Raw genomic sequence first — 20,401 nt, 5'->3', positions numbered from 1 at the left:
CCCTGGTTTTGGTCCTGGGTTCTTCTGGCTCGTGGTCCGTTAGGCTTAGTAGTGCAAATGTGATCTTTAAAGTCTATAGGGATGCTCTTTCGATTGTATTGTGGCACTCGGGTTGATTTAGTGTACTACTTTAATTATCTTCTAATTTTTGATATTAGCAGCTCATGGACTGTGCCACAATCCATTCCTGGTCTTGTTTTTACAGAAACAATTGACCTCCTCCATCTTTTCCTTACAGTTATATAGTCTGTTTGATTTTTGTATTGACCACCTGGTAACATTCATATATACAGTCCTCTGTTCAGTTGCCTGAGGAAAATGTTTATAATGAAGAAAGTGTTGGCCTTGTAAAAGCATAAATTGATTTGCTTCATTTTTTTGATTCTAGGTCTAATTCTCCTACATTTGGTTCTGCCGTTTCCTACTTTTTCATTCCAGTCATCTGTGAGCTGTTTTGATGCATGATCAATTTATTCCTGGATGTCAGTATAGAATCTTTTTATTTCTTCCTGTTCTTCCTTTGCATAAATGTGGATTATGCATTGTTAAGTTTTGCATGAAGTCTTAGTGATTTTTTTCAGTTGTATGCTAACACAATTAGATTACTGCATCCACTCTTTTTGCTAAATTCACTATTAATGTCAACCCATTTCTTTCTAGCTTGATGTTTCCTGAGCAAAACCCTGAGATTATCCAATTGCCCCATGCTTGTATAAAATGTTTATACAATTCATTTCTTGTTTTACAATGTTGAACTGCCCAATTCATGCTTCTCACATTCCACGTTATTGTCTCGTGCAGCTTCAGACTTGACTTTCACATCTGAGCATGTCACCAGTTAAATATATTTACAGTTTGAGTCCAGTTGCTTCACTGGATACAGTACTACTTCTTTGTGTCCTCTGTTCTTTCCCAGTAGCTGGTTGGGTGTCTTCCAACCTGGAGGTCTCATCTTCAAATACTATCTCTTCCTTCACCTTGGACTATCTCATCTTAGGGCTTTCAACTCAGCCTGCAACCCTAGAAGCGTCAATGAACTCAGCAGGACTTACTTCTGAGCTGACACGAATACTCTAAATCCTATGTTGCATAGCATTGTCCAGCACCCCACCATCACTACAGTATGTGCTTTTAACAGTATGGAAGAAATTGGGTCAAATGAGATCTCAATCAAAAGTATATACATTTGATCTACTGTATCAATTAGTCCTGCCTTCGGTGATATATGCATGCAGTTGGCCCTCTGAAATCACTTACATCAAAAAAATGCTAAGTGGTTTTTAACACACTTTCAAGATTTATGCTGGAAAATACATATAACAATGTGCCTTGTATCATACAAGACGATATCACTGTAAAAATGGTATCATCTATGAATGCTTCCTAAACCAGTGGTTCTTAAACTGTGAGGAGGAACCACTGAAGGGGTGCAAGAGTTTCTCAAGGCGGGTGCCCTGATCCCTAAAGAGGGCACTTAGAGCCTCTACCTGAGGCAGGAGGAGGAGGAGGAGGAGGAGGTCATTTCCTTTTAATTGTTAAAATATTAATATATATGAATGTGTGAATGAAAATACACACACTAACAAACAAAATATTTTTATTCATATACAGTATCAAGCTGGCTGGGTGGGTGTGAGGTCCGCATCTAGATGTAACGGGATCCCAAGGGTAAAAAGTTTGAGAACCAATGTCTTAAAAAACAAAAGTGTTAACTGTCAAACTTCATGGAGCCCAGTCTTTTTTCCTTTTAGGTTTGGACTGATATCCACAGTTTATAGACATCAAAACCACATTTTAAACAAACTTTATTGACTATCATAAGAAACCAGGATACAGTAAATTCAAAATTGAAAAGTCCAACCTGACATAGATAACAGTTTAAGAAATAATAGGAGTACAGGTAGAACAGACAAGTGATAAAACAAAACTGATCCATAGACAAATTAAAGAGATGGAAATTTTAATCTAATCCAGACAGAAGTTAAGAATTCCCCCCTTCCTCCAAAAAACCTACCTTCTTTCAATTCAGCTGGTCAAGCTGAAGAGAAAGTGTGATTGTGATCAAGTTAACACTCTTTGGATTCTTCTACACCAGAAGTGTGAATCATGCAGCTTGCCAAATGTTGTTGGACTACAACTCTGGGTGTCTTTTGCTAGCTAGGGCTGCTGAGGATTGACGTCCAACAATATATGGAGGGTGGCATGTGTCCTTCCCCTTCTACAAACATGGAAAAGTCGTACAGGTGGTGAAATTCAGTTTATTTCAGTCAGATGGCCTATCATTTCTCATAGCCAAATCAATAACAGAGTTTAGAAAAGTTACTTTTGGACTACAAGTCCCAAAATTGTGGGAATTGTAATGTGGTTCTGGGCACTATAGTCAAAAGACAAGAAATATTGTAATCTTGTGACAACAATGCGTAGCAGAAACAAGGGGAAATTACTTTAAAAAAAAAAAAACTCCCAGAAACCTGCACCCAACTTGTCATTTTTTCCAAGGTCTGACTGAAAGAGAAAAGCAGCATTTGTGTGTGTGTAGAAGTGTGTGCAGAGAGAAAAGACAGATTTTCAAATGACCAAGGCTCAACTAATAAGATTTCTCTATGTTGATTTATCCTTTCTTTAACTTGTGCACTTTGCATTCAGCACTAGCCAACAAGAGCTTAATTTCTATTATCTTTAAAGAAAGACACAGGATTACACAGTGCAATAGTTGATTTAAAATAAAGACAGTTGGCTGCTGCCAACAATTCAGTCTTTCATGGCAGCCTGGTATCATTCTTTTTTCCTTTTTTTAATGGCAGGAGATTACTTGCAAGGAGTTATAAAATACATTTTCGGATTCAGTTCCAGTTCAGATTCAGCTGTGACTGAAATTGTCCTGGCTGAGGCCAGTGATTTGCTGTTTTGTACACTTGAACTACTTCAGTTTCAGTTCATGTGAGAAAATTTAAATATTCACATTATAGATGCTGATTCGTATATGCAATGGAGTGATTAATAACATCACTATAGCACGGAAACCTAGCCTTAATACTAGATGGTTAAGCATATATTGTATCGAGAAAAACTACAAGATCCACAGGCAATTGGAACGTAACAGGCAGGAATACATAAAAACGAACTCACAGATATGCCAATGTTGCATTCTGACTTAAGAAATATTAACAACATGATAGGGAAATAGCAATTTTAAAAAATGCATCTGGTCTCTTGTGTGCTTTGTGCCAATCTTGGTGACACTACTTTCGGAACTTGGACAATGGCTGCCTTCTGCACTGCCTGAGCTCTTCTAGGGACAAAGAACTTTTGGCCATACAGATGTTTTGACCTCTGGCTCACATCAGCACTACCCAGATTGGTTTGTGGACATTATATCCAAAATATAGATAGCCAAAGTTCCCCTCCTTCCTATCATAGGTCTTGTTACCACCGATGAAGCCTGTGAGAGAACTAAACTTCTATTAAACAATGTTGCCCATATTTTTAAGCACAGATAAGAAGTTTCAGTAATTGCTACTTAAACTTTTTAACAGCTACGGAGAATAACATCGAGTGGCACCCTGGGCTACAAAGAATATTCCCCTTTTTTGTTTGTTTCTATCTTGAGAAGAGATTGGCAACTGAAGTTCTTGCAGCCATCATGGCTGGGATGGAGGTGATTCTGGGAGCTGTAGTCTAAAAAAGTTGAATGTCCAAGTTCTGCCGTTTTGTTATGCTGCCACTGTATGCTTTTCAAGTTGTTTCTGACATAGGGCGACCCTATCATGGGGTTTTCTGAGGCTGAAAGTGTGTGACTTGCTCAAGATCACCCAGTGGGTTTCCATGGCTAAGTGGGGATTTGAACCCTGGTCTCCAGAGTCCCAACACTCAAACCACTATAACATGTTGGCTCCATTTTATTACAGTGCCCTTGAAATTCCTGTTACCATGCCTGAAAACATGGGTCCTTTTGCCCACTTGCCACTACCCAGCCTGGAAGGAAGGATGAGTACAGAAACCTGAACCAGTCATCCAGGACATAGCTTCATGAGTCTCCACACTCAGAATTTATTCTGATAAAATAAAGCACATCATTTTATTTAAACTGTCCTCTTCTAGTCTTCTAGAGGTTTTTAAATTTCATTCCAAGATCAGTGGTGTTGGGGGAGATATGTGGTTTCTAGAACAATACCCTGGCCTATTTCTTTACACTACATTAGATACACCAGGATTCAGAGTGTTATCTGAACCAGAAACTGCTACTTTAATGGCATGTGTGGCCCAGAATGAGACAGATGCTTTTTCAAATAAACCTTTTCTGGCCCAAATACAAATGAGAATATTGTACCCATTGTACAGTACTCTTGGAGATCACTTTCATTAGGGTTTCAAGGTTGACGTACCTTAAATGATTTGCTACCAAGCTGACAGTAGGATGATAGTGACAGCATAAAGCTATCTTGCAGTGGTAACTGAGAATGTTTGGGATACACTTGTGCACATCATAGCAAGACACTGAACTGGAAACCTATCAGATATAGTCACCAATGCAGCTAGTTTAGGACTAGTTATGCTCAGATCATTTCAAAGTTTTAAGTATGTGTTTGAATATTTTGTCTTTCTCTCCTGTCCACTTTATGCTTGATTTGTAATGCAGGTTGAGTCATACTATGTGAAATGCTCGGGATCAGAAGTGATTTTGGATTATTTTTTAATTTTGGAATACCTGTATTTGCTTATACATACATAATGAGATACCTTGGAGATGGGACCCAGCTCTAAACACAAAATTAATTTATGTTTCATACACACCTTATACATATAGACATTAAGGTTTATACAATATTTTAAATAGTTTTGTGCATGAAACAAAGTTTTGGACATTGAACCATCAGAAAGCAAAGGTGTTGCTATCTCAGCCATCCATGAAAAATGTTTTGGTTTCTGGAATACAGTGGGCTCTTGGTATACACTGGGGTTTGGTTCCAGGACCCTCCATGGATACCAAAAGCTATGGATGCTCAAGTCTCATTAAATATATGGGATAGTAAAATGATATCCCTTATATAAAATGGGGAAAAATCAAGCTTTGCTTTTTGGAATTTATGTATTTTGGAATATTTTCAGTCTGTGAATGCTTGAATCCATGGATATGGAGGGCCAACTGTATTTTGGTTTTTGGAATTCTTGATAAGGGAAACTCAACCTGTGATACTGTTATGTTACTAGCCTCTCTCTATCCTACCATTACTGGCCTGTACTGGAAACTGCTAGCTGCTCTATTTCCACCATCTTACAACCACCTTGTTCATTTCCTTATTGTCTATATAAACCAGGTGATGCTTAAACACAAGGCTGAAACAAATACATTGACTAAAAAGATGATGTCATATTCATTTTACTAGTAGTTACCAAACTGACTGTGCAAATCCTTCACTTTTACTCAGATAAAAGCCCCATCAAATTCAACATGATTCCCTCCCAGATGCATGCATAGGATTGCAGTTCAAGTTGATTTAAGGTACTGGAAGCCCTTACACTCAAACCCTGGATTTAAGGTACTGGAACCGCCCCCCCCCCTTCCCAGGTGGAGTTGTTAGCAAACATTTAAGACATCAGGACAAGAAAAAAAGTTTATAACACCAATAGAGATAAGCAAAGCAAAAGGGTTAGTGTGGAACTATTAAGGAACAGAGTATATGCTTTTACCATATCAGAACGTATGTATTAAAATCTGTTATACTAGACTTTTTTTAAAAAAGCATTTGGGGCATTTGGAATAAAATCCCTTGGAAATTCTTGAAATAAAAAACAAATGGGCCTGATTCTTTCCTGCATAGGTGCAGAGAGAAATCTCTACATGGACTGTTTTTCTCCTCCTCTCCAGTACATCATATGCACCAAGAGAACCGATGTACATATTGCACATTTGCAACCAGCCTTCCCTGTACTGGGAAGAAAAACTGTATTTGTGTTCCTTGAAAAAAGCAGAGGTAGAAAAAGCTATTCCTTGGACTACAACATCCAGAATCCAACAGCCACCAGGGTCAGTTGTCATGCTGGATGGTGAATTCTGAACAGGGCCATCCGCCACCACCCCTGCCCCAAAATAAAAACCTTTCAAAACCGAGGTAGCAAGGGCAGGCTGGACAGTAGTGTGAAACAAACATTCTCTGTATGAGTCCAGCATGGTTCCTGCACACACCCCTACACTCACTCCAAGAAGAAATAAAAAGCATCTCTGTGCTGTCCTATAGGGATCTCTCTTTGGGTCAACCCTACAAGGAAGAAGTCTCTCTTATAAATTAAATTAAATATTATTTTTATTAATGACTTAAAGCTCTACACTATCCAACTGAAGTACTTTATTATACTGAAAACATGGGGGGCAGGGAGGATTTATCCACCTTCAGAATAAACTTTGCAGCCATGTATATACTGAACTATTTTCAGAGCCATGGCTTCCTCATAGGAATAGAAGAAAGCAGGAAGGCTTACTTTATATGGGAACACCAGGGGTTGGGTGAACAGGAGATGATACAAACTCAACACTGGGAAAGGTTCATTACAGTAAGAAACTTTTGGGGTGGTCTCCCATTTTTTTTCTTGCTTCTTTAATCATTTCCAGGCAAACCATGTAGAGCAGTACTCTTTGTTTTGTATCATGTTTTTAATTTTTCTAAAATGGGTGTGACCAACCTCAACTCTAGTTTTGTATACTTCCTCACTGCCAAATAAATAAGCATTGTTTTTAAATTCTAGGAATTTTTAGTGAAAATTTCTCAAGACTCCCTGGCCTATATTTATCAAGGATTCTACTGGGGTAAGCAAAACCAAATGAACAGCTTTAAAAATGGCTTTTAATGAAGATGTGTTTGGTAGTAACTATGCCATGGTGCAAGACATGATTTAGTTCCTTGTGCCAATGCACACATCCTCTGAGGTTCACAATGAGAAAGACAGCTCAGAGACTCCAAAGTTTTGTAAATACAAGGCTTACTTCAATCTTCCCTTTAAACTTACCCAAGTGAAAAGGGATGGAAGGAGGAATTCATGATACTGTTCCATACTCTGTAACTGGAAAGTCAGTGTTTTGTATCTCACTGTTGTCTCACTGCTCACACAATAGCAGGAATCAAGAAAGACACTCTACCTTTATCTCACCCATGTGGGTTGCTTGAGAAGCATTGCTGAGGACAAACTGACTCGAATTTGCAAGTCCAGTCAGAGCAGCAGGGTCACTGCTTTGCTTAAGGGATTGAGCTACTTTCTCCTCTTGACTCCAGGGACGTTCAGACGCCGGGGACCAGGTAGTGGCACCAGGGGATGTGTCAGTTTCAGAAAGGGCCGTTCCAAGACTTCCATCCTTCACATGGACTCTCTGGTGGGATACAAGGCGCGAGCTCCGAGCAAAACATTTCCCACAATCGGCGCAGGTATAGGGTTTCTCTCCTGTGTGGATTCGCTGATGAGTGACGAGGTCGGCGTTGATTCGGAAGCTCTTCCCACAGATATGACATTCATAAGGTTTCTCACCTGTGTGGATTCTCTGGTGCTTAATCAGGTCTGAGCTGTAACTGAAACTTTTCCCACAGATGCCACAGGGGTAGGGCCTTTCCCCTGTGTGAACCCGCTGGTGGCAGATGAGATGGGAACTCCGCTTAAAGCCCTTCCCACAGTCGGGGCATTCATACGGCTTTTCCCCAGTGTGGTTTCTCTGATGGGTCACTAAGTCGTAGTTGACCCGAAAGCTCTTTCCACATATGGAACACTCGTAAGGTTTCTCACCAGTATGGACTCTCTGATGCCTAATCAAATGGGAGCAGTCTCGGAACCGCTTCCCACAAATCCCACAGGGATAGGGCCTCTCCCCGGTGTGTACTCTCTGATGGGAAATTAGGTGCGAACTCCGGGTAAAGCTTTTCCCACAGTCAGAACATATGTAAGGTTTCTCTCCCGTGTGACTTCTCTGGTGGTTGACCAGGTCATAGTTGGACCGAAAGCTCTTCTCACAGATGATGCATTCATAGGGCTTTTCCCCCGTGTGGACTCTCCGGTGAGACATCAGCTGGGAACTCTGGGAGAAGCCCTTCCCACACTCCAGACAGATGTAGGGTTTCTCTCCTGTGTGGACTTTCTGATGAGAAACCAGGTCAGAGCTGAAGAGGAAGGTTCTCCCACATTCCAGGCAAGAAAATGGTTTCTCATCTGTGTGGCTCTGCATGTGCTCAGCCAAGTCAGCCTGCTGGCTGAAGCCCTTTCCACAGACAGGGCATGTGTGTGGCTTCTCTTCTTTGTGGACTTTTTGATGCTCGACGAGGCAGGAACTCCCATTAAAGCATTCTCCACAAACAGGGCAGATGTACTGTGTCTGCGACTGATAAGCACCTCCGTTGATGGGAAGAGATTCATTCTCCAGTTCTGGGGCCGAGTTTCTCCCCTCGATCTCTGAACTGGTCTCACTGATTTCATCTCCTTCCAATTCATGGTCTGGGGAAGCATTCCTTGGGCAACTTTCTGAAGGCGTTCCATGCAATGTTGGTTTGGGATCTCTTTGCTGAGAAGTACCCTCTTCTTCTTCATTCACCATCTTTTCACTTACTGCTCAGAAAAAATAAAAGAATGCACAAAGTAATTAGTATTAAATATAAATATTTGTATCATGTTTTTAAACATTCACTTCACCTATATTACCTATAGCTGGGAAATGCAGTTATTAGAATAAACAGAAATACCACTAAAGTATGCAAGCTTTTGAGCTCTGCAGAACTCATCATCCAACTAGATGGTTAAAAAAAGGTAAGGGAAAGAAAATAGAGAAGAGCGAAGATTAGGGTAGATGAGGCAGTCATGACCCATCTGCAGTTTAACTCATTCCCAAGATGGAAATAACATATAGCGGGCTTACATGGCTCACCATACCCCATATTATTCAAAGGTGGTGTGTGCACGTGGACTTAGAATCATAGAAGCATAGAGCTGGAAGAGACCACAAGGGCCAACCACTCCAATCCCATTCTGTCATGCAGGAAATCCAAATCAAAGCATCCCCGACAGATGGCCATCCAGCCGCTGCTTAAAGACCTCCAAGGAAGGAGACTCCACTACATTCCAAGGGAGTTTGTTCCATTGTCGAACAGCCCTTACTGTCAGGAAGTTCTTCCTAATGTTGAGGTGGAATCTCTTTTCCTGTAGCTTGCATCCATTGTTCCGGGTCCTGTTCTCTAGAGCAGCAGAAAACAAGCTTGCTCCCTCCTCAATATGACATCCCTTCAAATATTTAAACAGGGCTATCATATCACCTCTTAATCTTCTTTTCTCCAGGTTAAACATCCCCAGCTCCCTGAGTCGTTCCTCATAGGGCATGGTTTCCAGACCCTTCACCATTTTAGTCACCCTCCTTTGGACACGCTCCAGTTTCTCAATGTCCTTTTTGAACTGTGGTGCCCAGAACTGGACACAATATTCCAGGTGGGGCCCGACCAAAGCAGAATAGAGTGGCACTATTGCTTCTCTTGACCTAGACACTATACTTTTATTGATGCAGCCTAAAATCGCATTGGTCTTTTTAGCTGCTGCATCGCACTGTTCACTCATGTTCAACTTTTGGTCTACCTGGACTCCAAGATCCCTTTCACATGTAGTCTCATTCAGCCAGGAGTCCCGCATCCTATATCTGTGCATTTTATTTTTCTGCCCTAAGTGCAGTACCTTACATTTCTCCGTGTTGAATTTCATTTTGTTAGCTTTGGCTCAGCTTTCTAATCTATTAAGGTCACTCTGAATTTTAATCCTGTCCTCTGGAGTATTGGTTATTCTTCCTAATTTGGTGTCATCTGAAAATTTGATAAGTATGCTCCCAATTCTGTCATCCAGGTCATTGATAAAGATGTTGAATAACATTGGCCCCAGGACAGAGCCCTGTGGGACCCCACTGGTCACTTCTCTCCAGGATGAAAAGGTGCCATTGTTGAGCACCCTTTGGGTTTGTCCGGTCAACCAGTTACAAACCAGTACTGTAACCCACTGACTGATATAGGGCATGACTGTCTGCATTCTCCCCATCCATGGGAGGGGACAGAACCAAGTCCCAGTGGATAGGAAGGTTGCACTGTACTGAATCAATGACTGCTGATTGTTATCTTATGCTTAGCAATACTTATCGTGATAAAGAATCAATGACCAGCTTCGGTTCACATAAATGTTTAATATACATTATCGGTTTCAGTAAACTTTACTACAGTCTTATAAGGTAGATAAGTACTATTGTCACCACACTGAAGAATGGAAGGGGCACTAAAGCTGAAAGAATATAGGCCACATCTGAAAGCCACTTAGATTAAATTGAAATGAAACTTCCTAATTTTTTGCTTGGCCCCTAGACTGCTATGTCATGACTGCAGATCCTAGTTATATTCTTCACCAGCTTTCAAAGTATAGCCTTATTCATCTGTTGCAGAGAAAATAATGGAAAATCTTGTGATACCTTAAAAATGAGCAGATTTTGTTTTCTTTTATTGGACTGGATACATTCACACAGGGGTAATGGGAGAGAGGGGAGAGCAAATGTCAATGAAAAGCAAAAAGTGCAGTCTGCAACATTTCTATGCAAAGCTTAAGATAAGCACAGTAACCTTAAGATAAGCAAAGGGACAACAACAGGAACTAGCAGCAGCACAGATCGTCCCAGTTTCACAATGTTAATTAGTAGCTGCAATAGAACTGAAAACAGTTGTCTTTATTCAAACCTAAAAGGATGAGAATCCAACTCTGTGGTTTTAACTTAGCAGTTCTCCCTTTGGAATTTTCTTGCTGGAGAAGGGCTACAAAGTTTGGTTCCTCAATGGAGATAATGATTTTTGGACTTATAGCGTGTGTTAACTAACACAGCAAAAAGGGGATGAAAGATTATCACCAGTTACTGCGTTGGCAAATTATCTGGCCCAATGTTTTTCATAATGAGGTAAATCCTAAACACTGGATTAATCTTGGAGTAGGTGGAGACAGTCATTTTTGGCCCAAAACACACTGGAGAAATAATCCAGTTTGAGACAGCTTTAACTGCCCTGGCTCAGTGCTAAGGTATTCTGGGAATTGTAGGTTATAGTGGCACAGAGCTTTCTGAGAGAGAAGGCTAAATGTCTCCCAAAACTATAGTTCCCAGAATTTCCTAGCACTGAGTCAGGGCAGTTAAAGCAGTCTCAAACTGGATTATTTTGGCAGTATGTTTTGGACCTTTATTACAGGGGGGAAAGGATCCTGAGAATTTCTTTTGTCTTCAAAAGTTAAAACTATACCTACTTCTGTAAGATGTGCATATATTAAGTACATCATGCACTAGTGTGAAGTCATTTGATTATTGTCAGCTTTATATAGAATTGTATCAGACCACACATTTTGCATTTCATCCCACCCTCCATATACCTGTAAGTATATGTATGCCATTTGTATATTACTTACCTGGGAGTAAGCCTCACCAAACACAATGACATTAACTTTTGAGTAAGATTAAACAGTTAGTCTCAATGTTCCCTACAAGACTTTTGATTGCTTATTCTTCATGGAGTTATAATTCCAATTTGTCTACCACAAGGAATCAAAATGGAAGAAGAATGGACAAATTATGCTCCCGTATTAGCTGTCACTTGTTTAATGACTAACACATTTGATATCATTGTTATGTATATATTTATGTATGATTTTATTGTTATAATTTTGTATTTTAGGGAGGGAGGGTTAGGGGGTGGGGGAATTCTGTTGTTTTATCATTTCTGTATTCCATAAACTCTGCTTTACCTGCCTCGATCCCCAAAATGGAAGAGGCGGGATATAAATAAATAGTTTATTATTATTATTATCACCACACTATATCACAAATCCACTGATTGCTACACATACATCCCTCCAGTTTCCACCCTGAAGACACTATCAGATCCATAGTTTACAGCCAAGACCTTTGATACAGTTGCATCTACTCAGACCCACAAGACAGGGATGCTAAACTCATGGAATTACAACAAGTCCAGTGGTCCCTCCACATTCAATGGGTTGAGGGATGAAGGACCCCTGTGAATGTGGAAAAACCACAAATAAAAATGCCACTATTATATTTACCTGAGAGAACACCTCTCCAGGAATCTCCAGGTCCTCCAGTGCAACTTTATGGTCAACATTTGCCAGAAGCTGATCACAGAATCATGCTGGAGGACCTACAAATGCCTAGAGAAGTGTTTTCTCTAGGAACGTCTAGGTCCTCCAGTGCAACTCTATGGTCAACTTCTAGCAGAGTTGCGCTGGAGGACCTAGGGATTCCTAGAGAGGAGATATTAATCGAAACTACAAATAATCAAATCTGCAAAAGTCTAAACTGCAAATGTGGAGGGCCAACTGTATTCCTCAAGCTACAATATCCACCATATGAATTTAAAACACACACACACACATTAATAAATAAGGCATGACTAATGTATTACAGAACAGACTGGAAACAGAAAATGACAGAAGCCCGCCAGTAGTGATCTACAGCTCCCAACTGAGACCACTCAGACATACCATCAGTGAAGCATAACCCATTCTGGACAGTAATGTTGCCCTCTGAAGGGCTCTTGGTGGCAGGCCTTTACTTGCCTATGGACAGCCTCCAAACCCCAAACAGTTACTTACCTACAAGAGGACACACAACACAAATGGTGAGACAGGTAAAAGACCTTGCCACAAACCCAGAGGCTAGATGACAACTCTGCCCAGACATCTACTCAGGAAATGTCATCACAGGACCTAATCACATCACCCACAACCCTGGTGGTACTATGCTACAACTTCCTTTCCCTAAATTACGTAAGTCTCATAGGTGGTACAAGATCCCGCTGCATAAGAATAAATTCTGTAAACCTCTGACACAATAGTTCTAGCTGTAACGTTTGAGACATTGAATTTTGAAATTTTACATATAATATCACCAATAATCTTGCTCCAAAACATATGTGTTTTCTTGTACTGTGTGTGTTTAGAGAATTTAAAATATTTACACAATAAACAGAGCAGGCTGCAAGAATATGCTGGAAATAGGGAAAACTGTGGGAAAACAGTGCAGAAGAAGCAACAGGACTTTTTAAAAGGTGGTTAAGAAGAACAGAAGCTGGTCACAAGATCATACACTCCCCTTTCTTTCTGGAGAAAATCTCCTCTGCCATTCCATGCACATCTCCGATGTAGTGATGGATTGCACCAACAGTGACTTTAACTATGGTGAAAACTGTATGTGGAGAGATCTTGTAGCACCTTTGAGATTACCTAAAAGAAAGGAGTTGGTAGCATGAGCTTTCATAGACTAAAGTGTACTTCCTCAGATGCATATCACAAGGGATGCCACCTAACAAGGACTGCAAATAACCCGTTAGGCTTAGTTTCAGGACCAAAATCCATGGATGCTCAAATCCCATTAAATACAAGCATCATTGTATTGAATGGCAGAGTATAATGGTGTCTATTATTAAAATGGCACAAAATCAAGGTTTGCATTTTGGAATTTATACTCTTTTAGAAAATTTTCAAGCTATGGATGATTGAATTCATGGACAAAGAATCCATGAATATGGGGGCCGGCTGCATGACTCTTCTGCAACCCTTTCTCTGTCTCTTAACTAATGGTTAAGAGGATCTTTCGGTTACATGTGTTCTGGCCCAAAGTCAAGGCAGGCTAGACTAAAGCCAAGACACATGCTTTTTGGGTACCAATGGGTACCAATGTGGGTACCACCAAATTTTCCCCATGCTTTCCTTACACACTTCTCTGTAGGTGCTACTTGCTTGCCTCTGCACATTGAGCTGTTTTCTTTCAAGATGCATAAACTCAATGTTCTACGATTCCTGTCTCAAGCCATGAGGATTAGGAACTTGCTTTTCAAAACAATATAAGCCTGAACAAAAGGGTTGTGTAATAACACAGAAGCGGAAGAGTAGGGAAAATCTTAAGTTATTTTTATTATTTATTCAGTTAAGTAAACTTAACTATTTACGTATTTACTTAAGTAAAAAAAGTTTTTATTTAGCTATGTTCAACTCAACTTTTAAGAATTTTTTAAAATATACCTTTTTAATGAGTAGTGTCAAGATTTGCATCCTTCCTTTCTCCATTAAGCTTAAGGCAGCATAGGTGGTTTTTCTGCTCTGCATTTTTACTCCACAACAACCCTGCAAAGTGACTGGTCTAAGGACACTGGCATTAGTCTGTGACTAAGGCCAGCATGGAGTGGTGGCCTGAGTGTTGGACTGTGATGACTCTGGAGACTAGGTTTTGAATCCCTGCTTGGGCATAAAAACCCACTGAATGACCCTGGGCAAGGCACACACTCTTGAGCCTCAGAGGATGTCAATGGCAAGTCCCTTCTGAAGAAACTCACCAAGAAAACCCCATGATAGGTTCACCTTAGGGTCACCATTAATAGGAATGACTTGAAGGGACACAACAACAACAACAAAGATTTTTAACACCTTAGCATGGCATAGTGGTTTCAGCATTGGACTACGACTCTGTAGACCAGAGTCCAAATGCATCTGAGGAAGTAAACTTAAGTCTACAAAAGCTCATGTTAGTCTCAAAGGGGCTACAAGATCTCTCTACAGTTTGTAGACTAGGGTTCGATTCCCACTTGGCCATGAAACCCACTGGGTGACCTTGGGCAAGTCACATACTCTCAGCCTCAGGGAATGGCCATGGCAAACCTCCTCTGAAGAAACCTTGCCAGGAAAATCCCATTATAACCTTAGGGTTGCCTTAGGGTCTCCGTAAGTTAGAAATGAAGGCACACAACAACAACAACAACAACAACAACAAAAGCAGCAGCTGATGAAGAAGTCAGTGATGCTTCGAAACCTTGCAGCATGTATGTTGTGCATTTTGGTTGGCCCCCTAAACAGGGTGCCCAGAGGCCTGCAACACAAAGGAGGGCAATGTAGGGCACTGTAAAAATGTAGGTCACTGAAGCAAAAATGCAGGGTGTGACCAAATAAAAGCCAAAAACACTCATCTAAAGATGAATCCATGATTTTCAGTCATGCTCAAAATAGGGGACATTATCAAATTCCTCCAGGACAGAAGGCTAAAATGGAGGACATGGCTTGGGGGAAAGGAAGACCTGTCCTAACCGTAAAGGAGGAGAAGGCACCACAAAATGTAGGTCGTTTAAGGAAAATGTAGGACATTCCCAAGCAAAAGCCCAAAACACTCATCTAAAGATAAATCCATGCTTCTTAAAGTCATGACCTCAAAACGGAGGACGTTATGGAACTCCTCCTGGACAGAAGGCTGAAATGTAGGACGTGGTCTGGGGAAAAGGAGGACCTTTGGTCACCCTGTCCTAACAGCAAAGGAGGGCAAGTCACTGCAAAATGTAGGACATCCCCAAACAAAAGCCCCAAACACTCATCTCAAGATAAACCCATGCCTCCTAAAGCCATGCTCAAAATGGAGGACATGACCTGGGGGAAGGAGGACTTCGGGTGCCTTGTGGCAACAGCAAAGGAGGACAAGTCGCCACAAAACGTAGAGGCAATGAAAGGAAAATGTAGGACGTTCATCTCAAGACTCAGGCTTCCTAAAGGAGGGCAAGGCACCACAAAATGTAGGGCATTCCCAAACAAAAGCCCCAAACACTCATCTCAAGAGACAAACCCATGCTTCCTAAAGTCATGACCTCAAAATGGAGGACGTTGTGGAATTCCTTCCTGGACAGAAGAAGGCCAGAAGGAAAGCCAAAAAAGCTCATAGGAAAAAATGATGGAGGAGGCGTCCTGGGACGCCTCTGGGGCCACCTGCCCAGAAAGCTGCCCCTGGGTTTGGTGGATTCTGGGTGCTGCTGTCCTCCTCCCTCCCTCCCTCCCTCCCTCCCAACCCTGGAGGAAGCCTAGAAAGAGAGGGAAAGGGAGGGCTCCCTCTCCAGAGGCTTCAGGCCCCAGGGAAGGGGGTTGGGCAACGAAGCCCCGGATCCCGGGCCCCAAGGCCCCCCCACCCAGCCAGGCGCCACGGAGGAGCAGGAGGGGGCTGGGAAGGGCCAGACCTGAGCCAGAGAACGATCAGCTCCTTCGGAGTCTCCAGACCAGGCCTCCTCCTCCTCCTCCTCCTCCTCCTCGGTTCAGAGTAGGAAGCTTCCCCGCCTCCTGAAAGGCTCCTCGGAGCCAAGCAAGGCCTGGAAGAGGAGGAGGAGGAGGAGGACTAGTCCAGAGACCTCTGGCGGCCCTCAGGAGCCAAGCAGCCTCCATGCCCGCCTCCTAGCACTCCGGGAATGATGGGGGCTCCTAGGCCGCAGCCTCCACAGCCTCAGGCCTAGCCTTAGCTCTTCTGGCTTGGGCCTATTGCTAGCCATTCCCCAACCCTTCTCCATGGGGACCTTAGTGGTTCTTCTTCCTCCAACTCATTTGGGACTTATGGCCTCAAAGGATGCTCAGCAATGGCTCTTTTTCATCCTGGAGAGAAGTGACCAGTGGGGTCCCACAGGGCTCTGTCCTGGGCCCAGTGCTATTCAATGTCTTTATCAATGACCTGGATGACAGAATTGGGAGCATACTTATCAAATTTGCAGATGACACCAAATTAGGGGGAATAGCTAATACCCCAGAGGACAGGATCAAGATTCAAAATGACCTGAATAGACTAGAAAGCTGGGCCAAAGCTAACAAAATGAAATTCAACGCAGAGAAATGTAAGGTACTGCACTTAGGGCAGAAAAATGAAATGCAGAGATATAGGATGGGGGACATCTGGCTGAATGAGACTACGTGTGAAAGGGATCTGGGAGTCCAAGTGGACCACAAGTTCAACATGAGTCAACAGTGTGATGCGGCAGCTAAAAAGGCCAATGCTATTTTAGGCTGCATCAATTGAAGTATATTGTCTAGATCAAGAGAAGTAATAGTGCCACTATTCAAGATGGTGAAAGGTCTGGAAACCATGTCCTATGAGGAACACCTTAGGGAGCGGGGGATGTTTAGCCTGGAGAAGAGAAAGTTAATAGGTGATATGATAGCCCTGTTTAAATATTTGAAGGGATGTCATATTGAGGAGGGAACAAACTTGTTTTCTGCTGCTCCAGAGAACAATGGATGCAAGCTGCAGGAAAAGAGATTCCACCTCAACATTAGGAGGAACCTCCTGACAGTAAGGGCTGTTCGACAGTGGAACAAACTCCCTCGGAGTGTAGTGGAGTCTCCTTCCTTGGAGGTCTTTAAGCAGAGGCTGGATGGCCATCTGTCGGGGATGCTTTGATTGGGAGTTCCTGCATGACAGAATGGGGTTTGACTGGATGGCCCTTGCGGCCTCTTCCAACACTGATTCTATGAATTCCCAGGTTTTCCTAATAGCACTGAGCCAGGGCAGTTAAACTGGTCTCAAACTGGTTTATTCCTTCAGTGTGTTTTGGACCTTAGGCTGCCATTGTGGTGGCAGCAGGCTCCCCGCCCCTTCGCCATGGGGAGATGGGTTGTTTGTTGTTCCTCCAACTGATTTGTGACTTATGGCCATCCTGTCTTGGAGTTTTCTTGGCAAGGTTTCTTCAAAGGTTTTTTTTTTGCCATGGCAACCTCTGAGGCTGAGAGAGTGTGACTTGGCCAAAGTCACCCAGTGGGTTTCCATGGCCGAGCTGGGATCCGAACCCTGCCCTCCAGAGTTGTAGGCCAACATTCAAACCACTACGACACTCTGGTTTCTTCATATCGTAATGCTTCTTATATCTACTTCTACCCATCTCTAATCTAGATGTCTGTATTGTTGTGTGCTTTCATGACATTTCTCACAGTGATACTATCAAGACTTAAATCCGATTGTCATTTCCAATTATAATAAAGAGAATATATTCACAAATTTGAGAGCCATCATGGTGTATTGGTTTGAGTGTTGGACCATGACTCTGGAGACCAGCGTTCAAATCCCAGCTTTTCCATTTGATGCCCCACCTATCTTGGGCAGGTCACACACTCTCAACCTCAGAAGATGGCAATGGCAAACCCACTCTGAAGAAACTTGCCAAGAATGCTTCATGATAGGTTCGCCATTAGTTAGAAACGACTTGAAGGCACACAACAAGGATGGAAATGTATACCTCCCCTGCCCCATTTAAGGTGAATCACATACAAAATTAAAACAATGTGCATTAATATACCAGCTAAAGTATAGACTCTGAACTGCAGAATCAGCAGATTTAAAACAAAATCAGACAAAACGTTTTTAAAAACCACATAGTATTAAATGGATGGATGAACTGGGTGAGGCCTACTTAGCAGCTAAAATAGCCAATGCAAGTCTAGGCTGCATCAATAGAAGTATAGATCAAGGGACGTAATAGTCCCACTCTGTTCTGCTTTGGTCAGGCGTCACCTGGAGTACTGCATCCAGTTCTGGGCACAATTCAGAAAGGATGTTGAGAAACTGGAGAGTATCCAAAGGAGGGCAACTAAAATGATGAAGGGTCTGGAAACTATGCCCTTAGGGAGCTGGGGATGTTTAGCCTGGAGAAGAGAAGGTTAAGGGGTGATATGATAGCCCTGTTTAAATATTTGAAGGGGTGTCATATTGAGGATGGAGCAAGCTTGTTTGCTGTTGCTCCAGAGAATGGATGCAAGCTCCAGGAAAAGAGATTCCATCTCAACATTAGCAGTAAGAGCGGTTTGACAGTGAAAGATGCTCCCTTGGAGAGTGGTGGTGTCTCCTTCTTTGGAGGTTTTTAAACAGAGGCTGGCCATCTTTTGGGGTTGCTTTGATTCTGTGTTCCTGCATGGCAAAAGGTTGGACTGGATGGCCCTTGAGGTCTCTTCCAACTCTATGGTTCTATGATTATTATTATGTGGCTGCCTCAGGCAGCAAAATGTCTTGGTGTGCCTTAAGCAACAGAAATAAGACTGAGAGCGTGCATGAAACAGTCTTCACTAAATTGTATTGGGATACACATTGATAAATTATTCATAAGTGAATAATTCACTCTGGTTATTAAAGGACATATTGCATATTTTTGAGAGGGTGTTCTGGAAAAAAAATGAACCACCAGCTATTTTGGAAAGTTGCTGCTAACTCCAAACTACAGCACTGTCTAGATCAGGAGCTAGAGAAACATGCAAAATCAGAGGCCATTTAAGTAACTATGAGAAATTCATGATGTTTAATACACAAACGAGACTGGAAGATATCATAGAATAATCCGCCACTGTGTGGTGCCCTTAAAATAATATAATTGCTTTATGCATACACTGCTGTTCTTAAATGTAATCAAGAGCCCACACAAAACAGCCTTGTTGAACCTAGCTGCAGTACTACACCTACTTACCTAGGAGTACCTCCTGTTCAACTCAGTGGGATATATGTCTCATGATACACATATAAAAACATGCTGTTATTTGCTTAGTTAAGACAGCATCAGCTTGGCACCTTGTTGATAATGTGGACTACAATTCCCATCAGCCACAAGTGAATGGGTTTTGTAGTCCTGGAGATTCAGAGAGCATCCGGTTGTGAAAGGATGAATCAACCCAGTTTTCTCCAATATTGTTTATTTGCAAGGTGACCAGGTGTCCTCCCTTTTCAGGATATATCCTCCATTTCAGCCTTTTGTCCAGGAGGAATTTCAAAATGTCCTCCATTTGAAGCATGACTAAGAAGCATGAATTTACATTTATGTTGGTGCTTTTAGCTTTTATTTAGTAATACCCTAGATTTTTCTTGAATGTCCTCCAGTTTGCGGTGCCTTGTCCTTCGTTGTAGTTAGGACATGATCTGGTCACCCTGCTTATCTGCTGCTTACCTGGTCATTACTGTCCCTTTCCATTGACCATCAAGTGAAAGTACAAAATTCTTCTCCTCTTATTACCTCACTTCCTGAAATAGAAGGCTGGGATATTCTTCCTTGTTACATAAACAAATGTCTGGATCAGTGATTCTGGGACTCCTGATCCAAAACAATTGAACTGTTTTGCAACAAACTTTCAATCAGTGATTCATAAACAAAGGACAGAGCGCTTATCAGTGTTTCCAAGATGAAGGAAACTATGAGGGGCCTTTCCCCTGACAACCCTTGTGAAGTTCTCAATGTTCTGGCAATGCTGTCAGAGGTCTTTAAGCAGAGGCTGGATGCCATCTGTCGGGGATGCTTTGATTGAGAGTTCCTGCATGGCAGGGGGTGGATTGGATGGCCCTTGCGGTCTCTTCCAACTCTATGATTCTATGATTCTATTAATCCTGTTTATGAACTACCCATGCAGAAGTAGCATTATGGATGCAGAGTGACAGTCTGAGCATTACCCAAGCAATATATCTGACAGTAGTGTAAGCAGAGTTGAGCATCTCCACATGTGGGTATTTATGCTGCACTGAGGGGATGCTGGATTGCAATCTATATGCTCAGACTTTGTCTGTTATAAGCAAAATAATGAAATG

General features: G+C 42.0%; 1 protein-coding gene across 2 annotated transcripts; it reads right to left on the bottom strand.

Moving 5' to 3' along the window:
* Nucleotides 1–1,580: 1,580 nt before the first annotated feature.
* LOC149321190 (uncharacterized) lies at nt 1,581–16,106 on the bottom strand. Of its 2 annotated transcripts, none has more exons than XM_089516904.1 (3): nt 16,041–16,106; nt 7,136–8,583; nt 1,581–2,218 (listed from the first exon to the last, which is right to left on the bottom strand). In XM_089516904.1, exons 2-3 carry the CDS (start codon nt 8,570–8,572, stop codon nt 2,132–2,134), a joined length of 1,524 nt encoding a protein of 507 aa, XP_089373030.1. In that variant the 5' UTR covers nt 8,573–8,583; nt 16,041–16,106; the 3' UTR covers nt 1,581–2,131. The 2 variants fall into 2 exon arrangements, 1 of the variants encoding a protein (XP_089373030.1); XR_016280579.1 differs by having other exon boundaries at nt 2,146–2,218; nt 7,006–8,583.
* Between the last annotated feature and the right edge of the window lie 4,295 nt (nt 16,107–20,401).

Source organism: Sceloporus occidentalis, unplaced genomic scaffold, assembly GCF_023333645.1.
Source record: "Sceloporus occidentalis isolate IW3139 unplaced genomic scaffold, rSceOcc1.0.p SCAF_1, whole genome shotgun sequence".
Taxonomy (NCBI): Eukaryota; Metazoa; Chordata; class Lepidosauria; order Squamata; family Phrynosomatidae; genus Sceloporus; species Sceloporus occidentalis.
This window is presented reverse-complemented; position numbering and strand designations above follow the sequence as displayed.

Excerpts from the sequence above, each read along its gene's own strand:
- LOC149321190 (XM_089516904.1), bottom strand. The coding sequence starts at position 8,572 with ATGGTGAATGAAGAAGAAGAGGGTACTTCTCAGCAAAGAGATCCCAAA. Across the intron at positions 2,219-7,135 it reads CCCACATGGGTGAGATAAAG|AAGGGGAAGGACACATGCCA; the intron begins GTAGAGTGTCTT and ends CCATGTTTGTAG.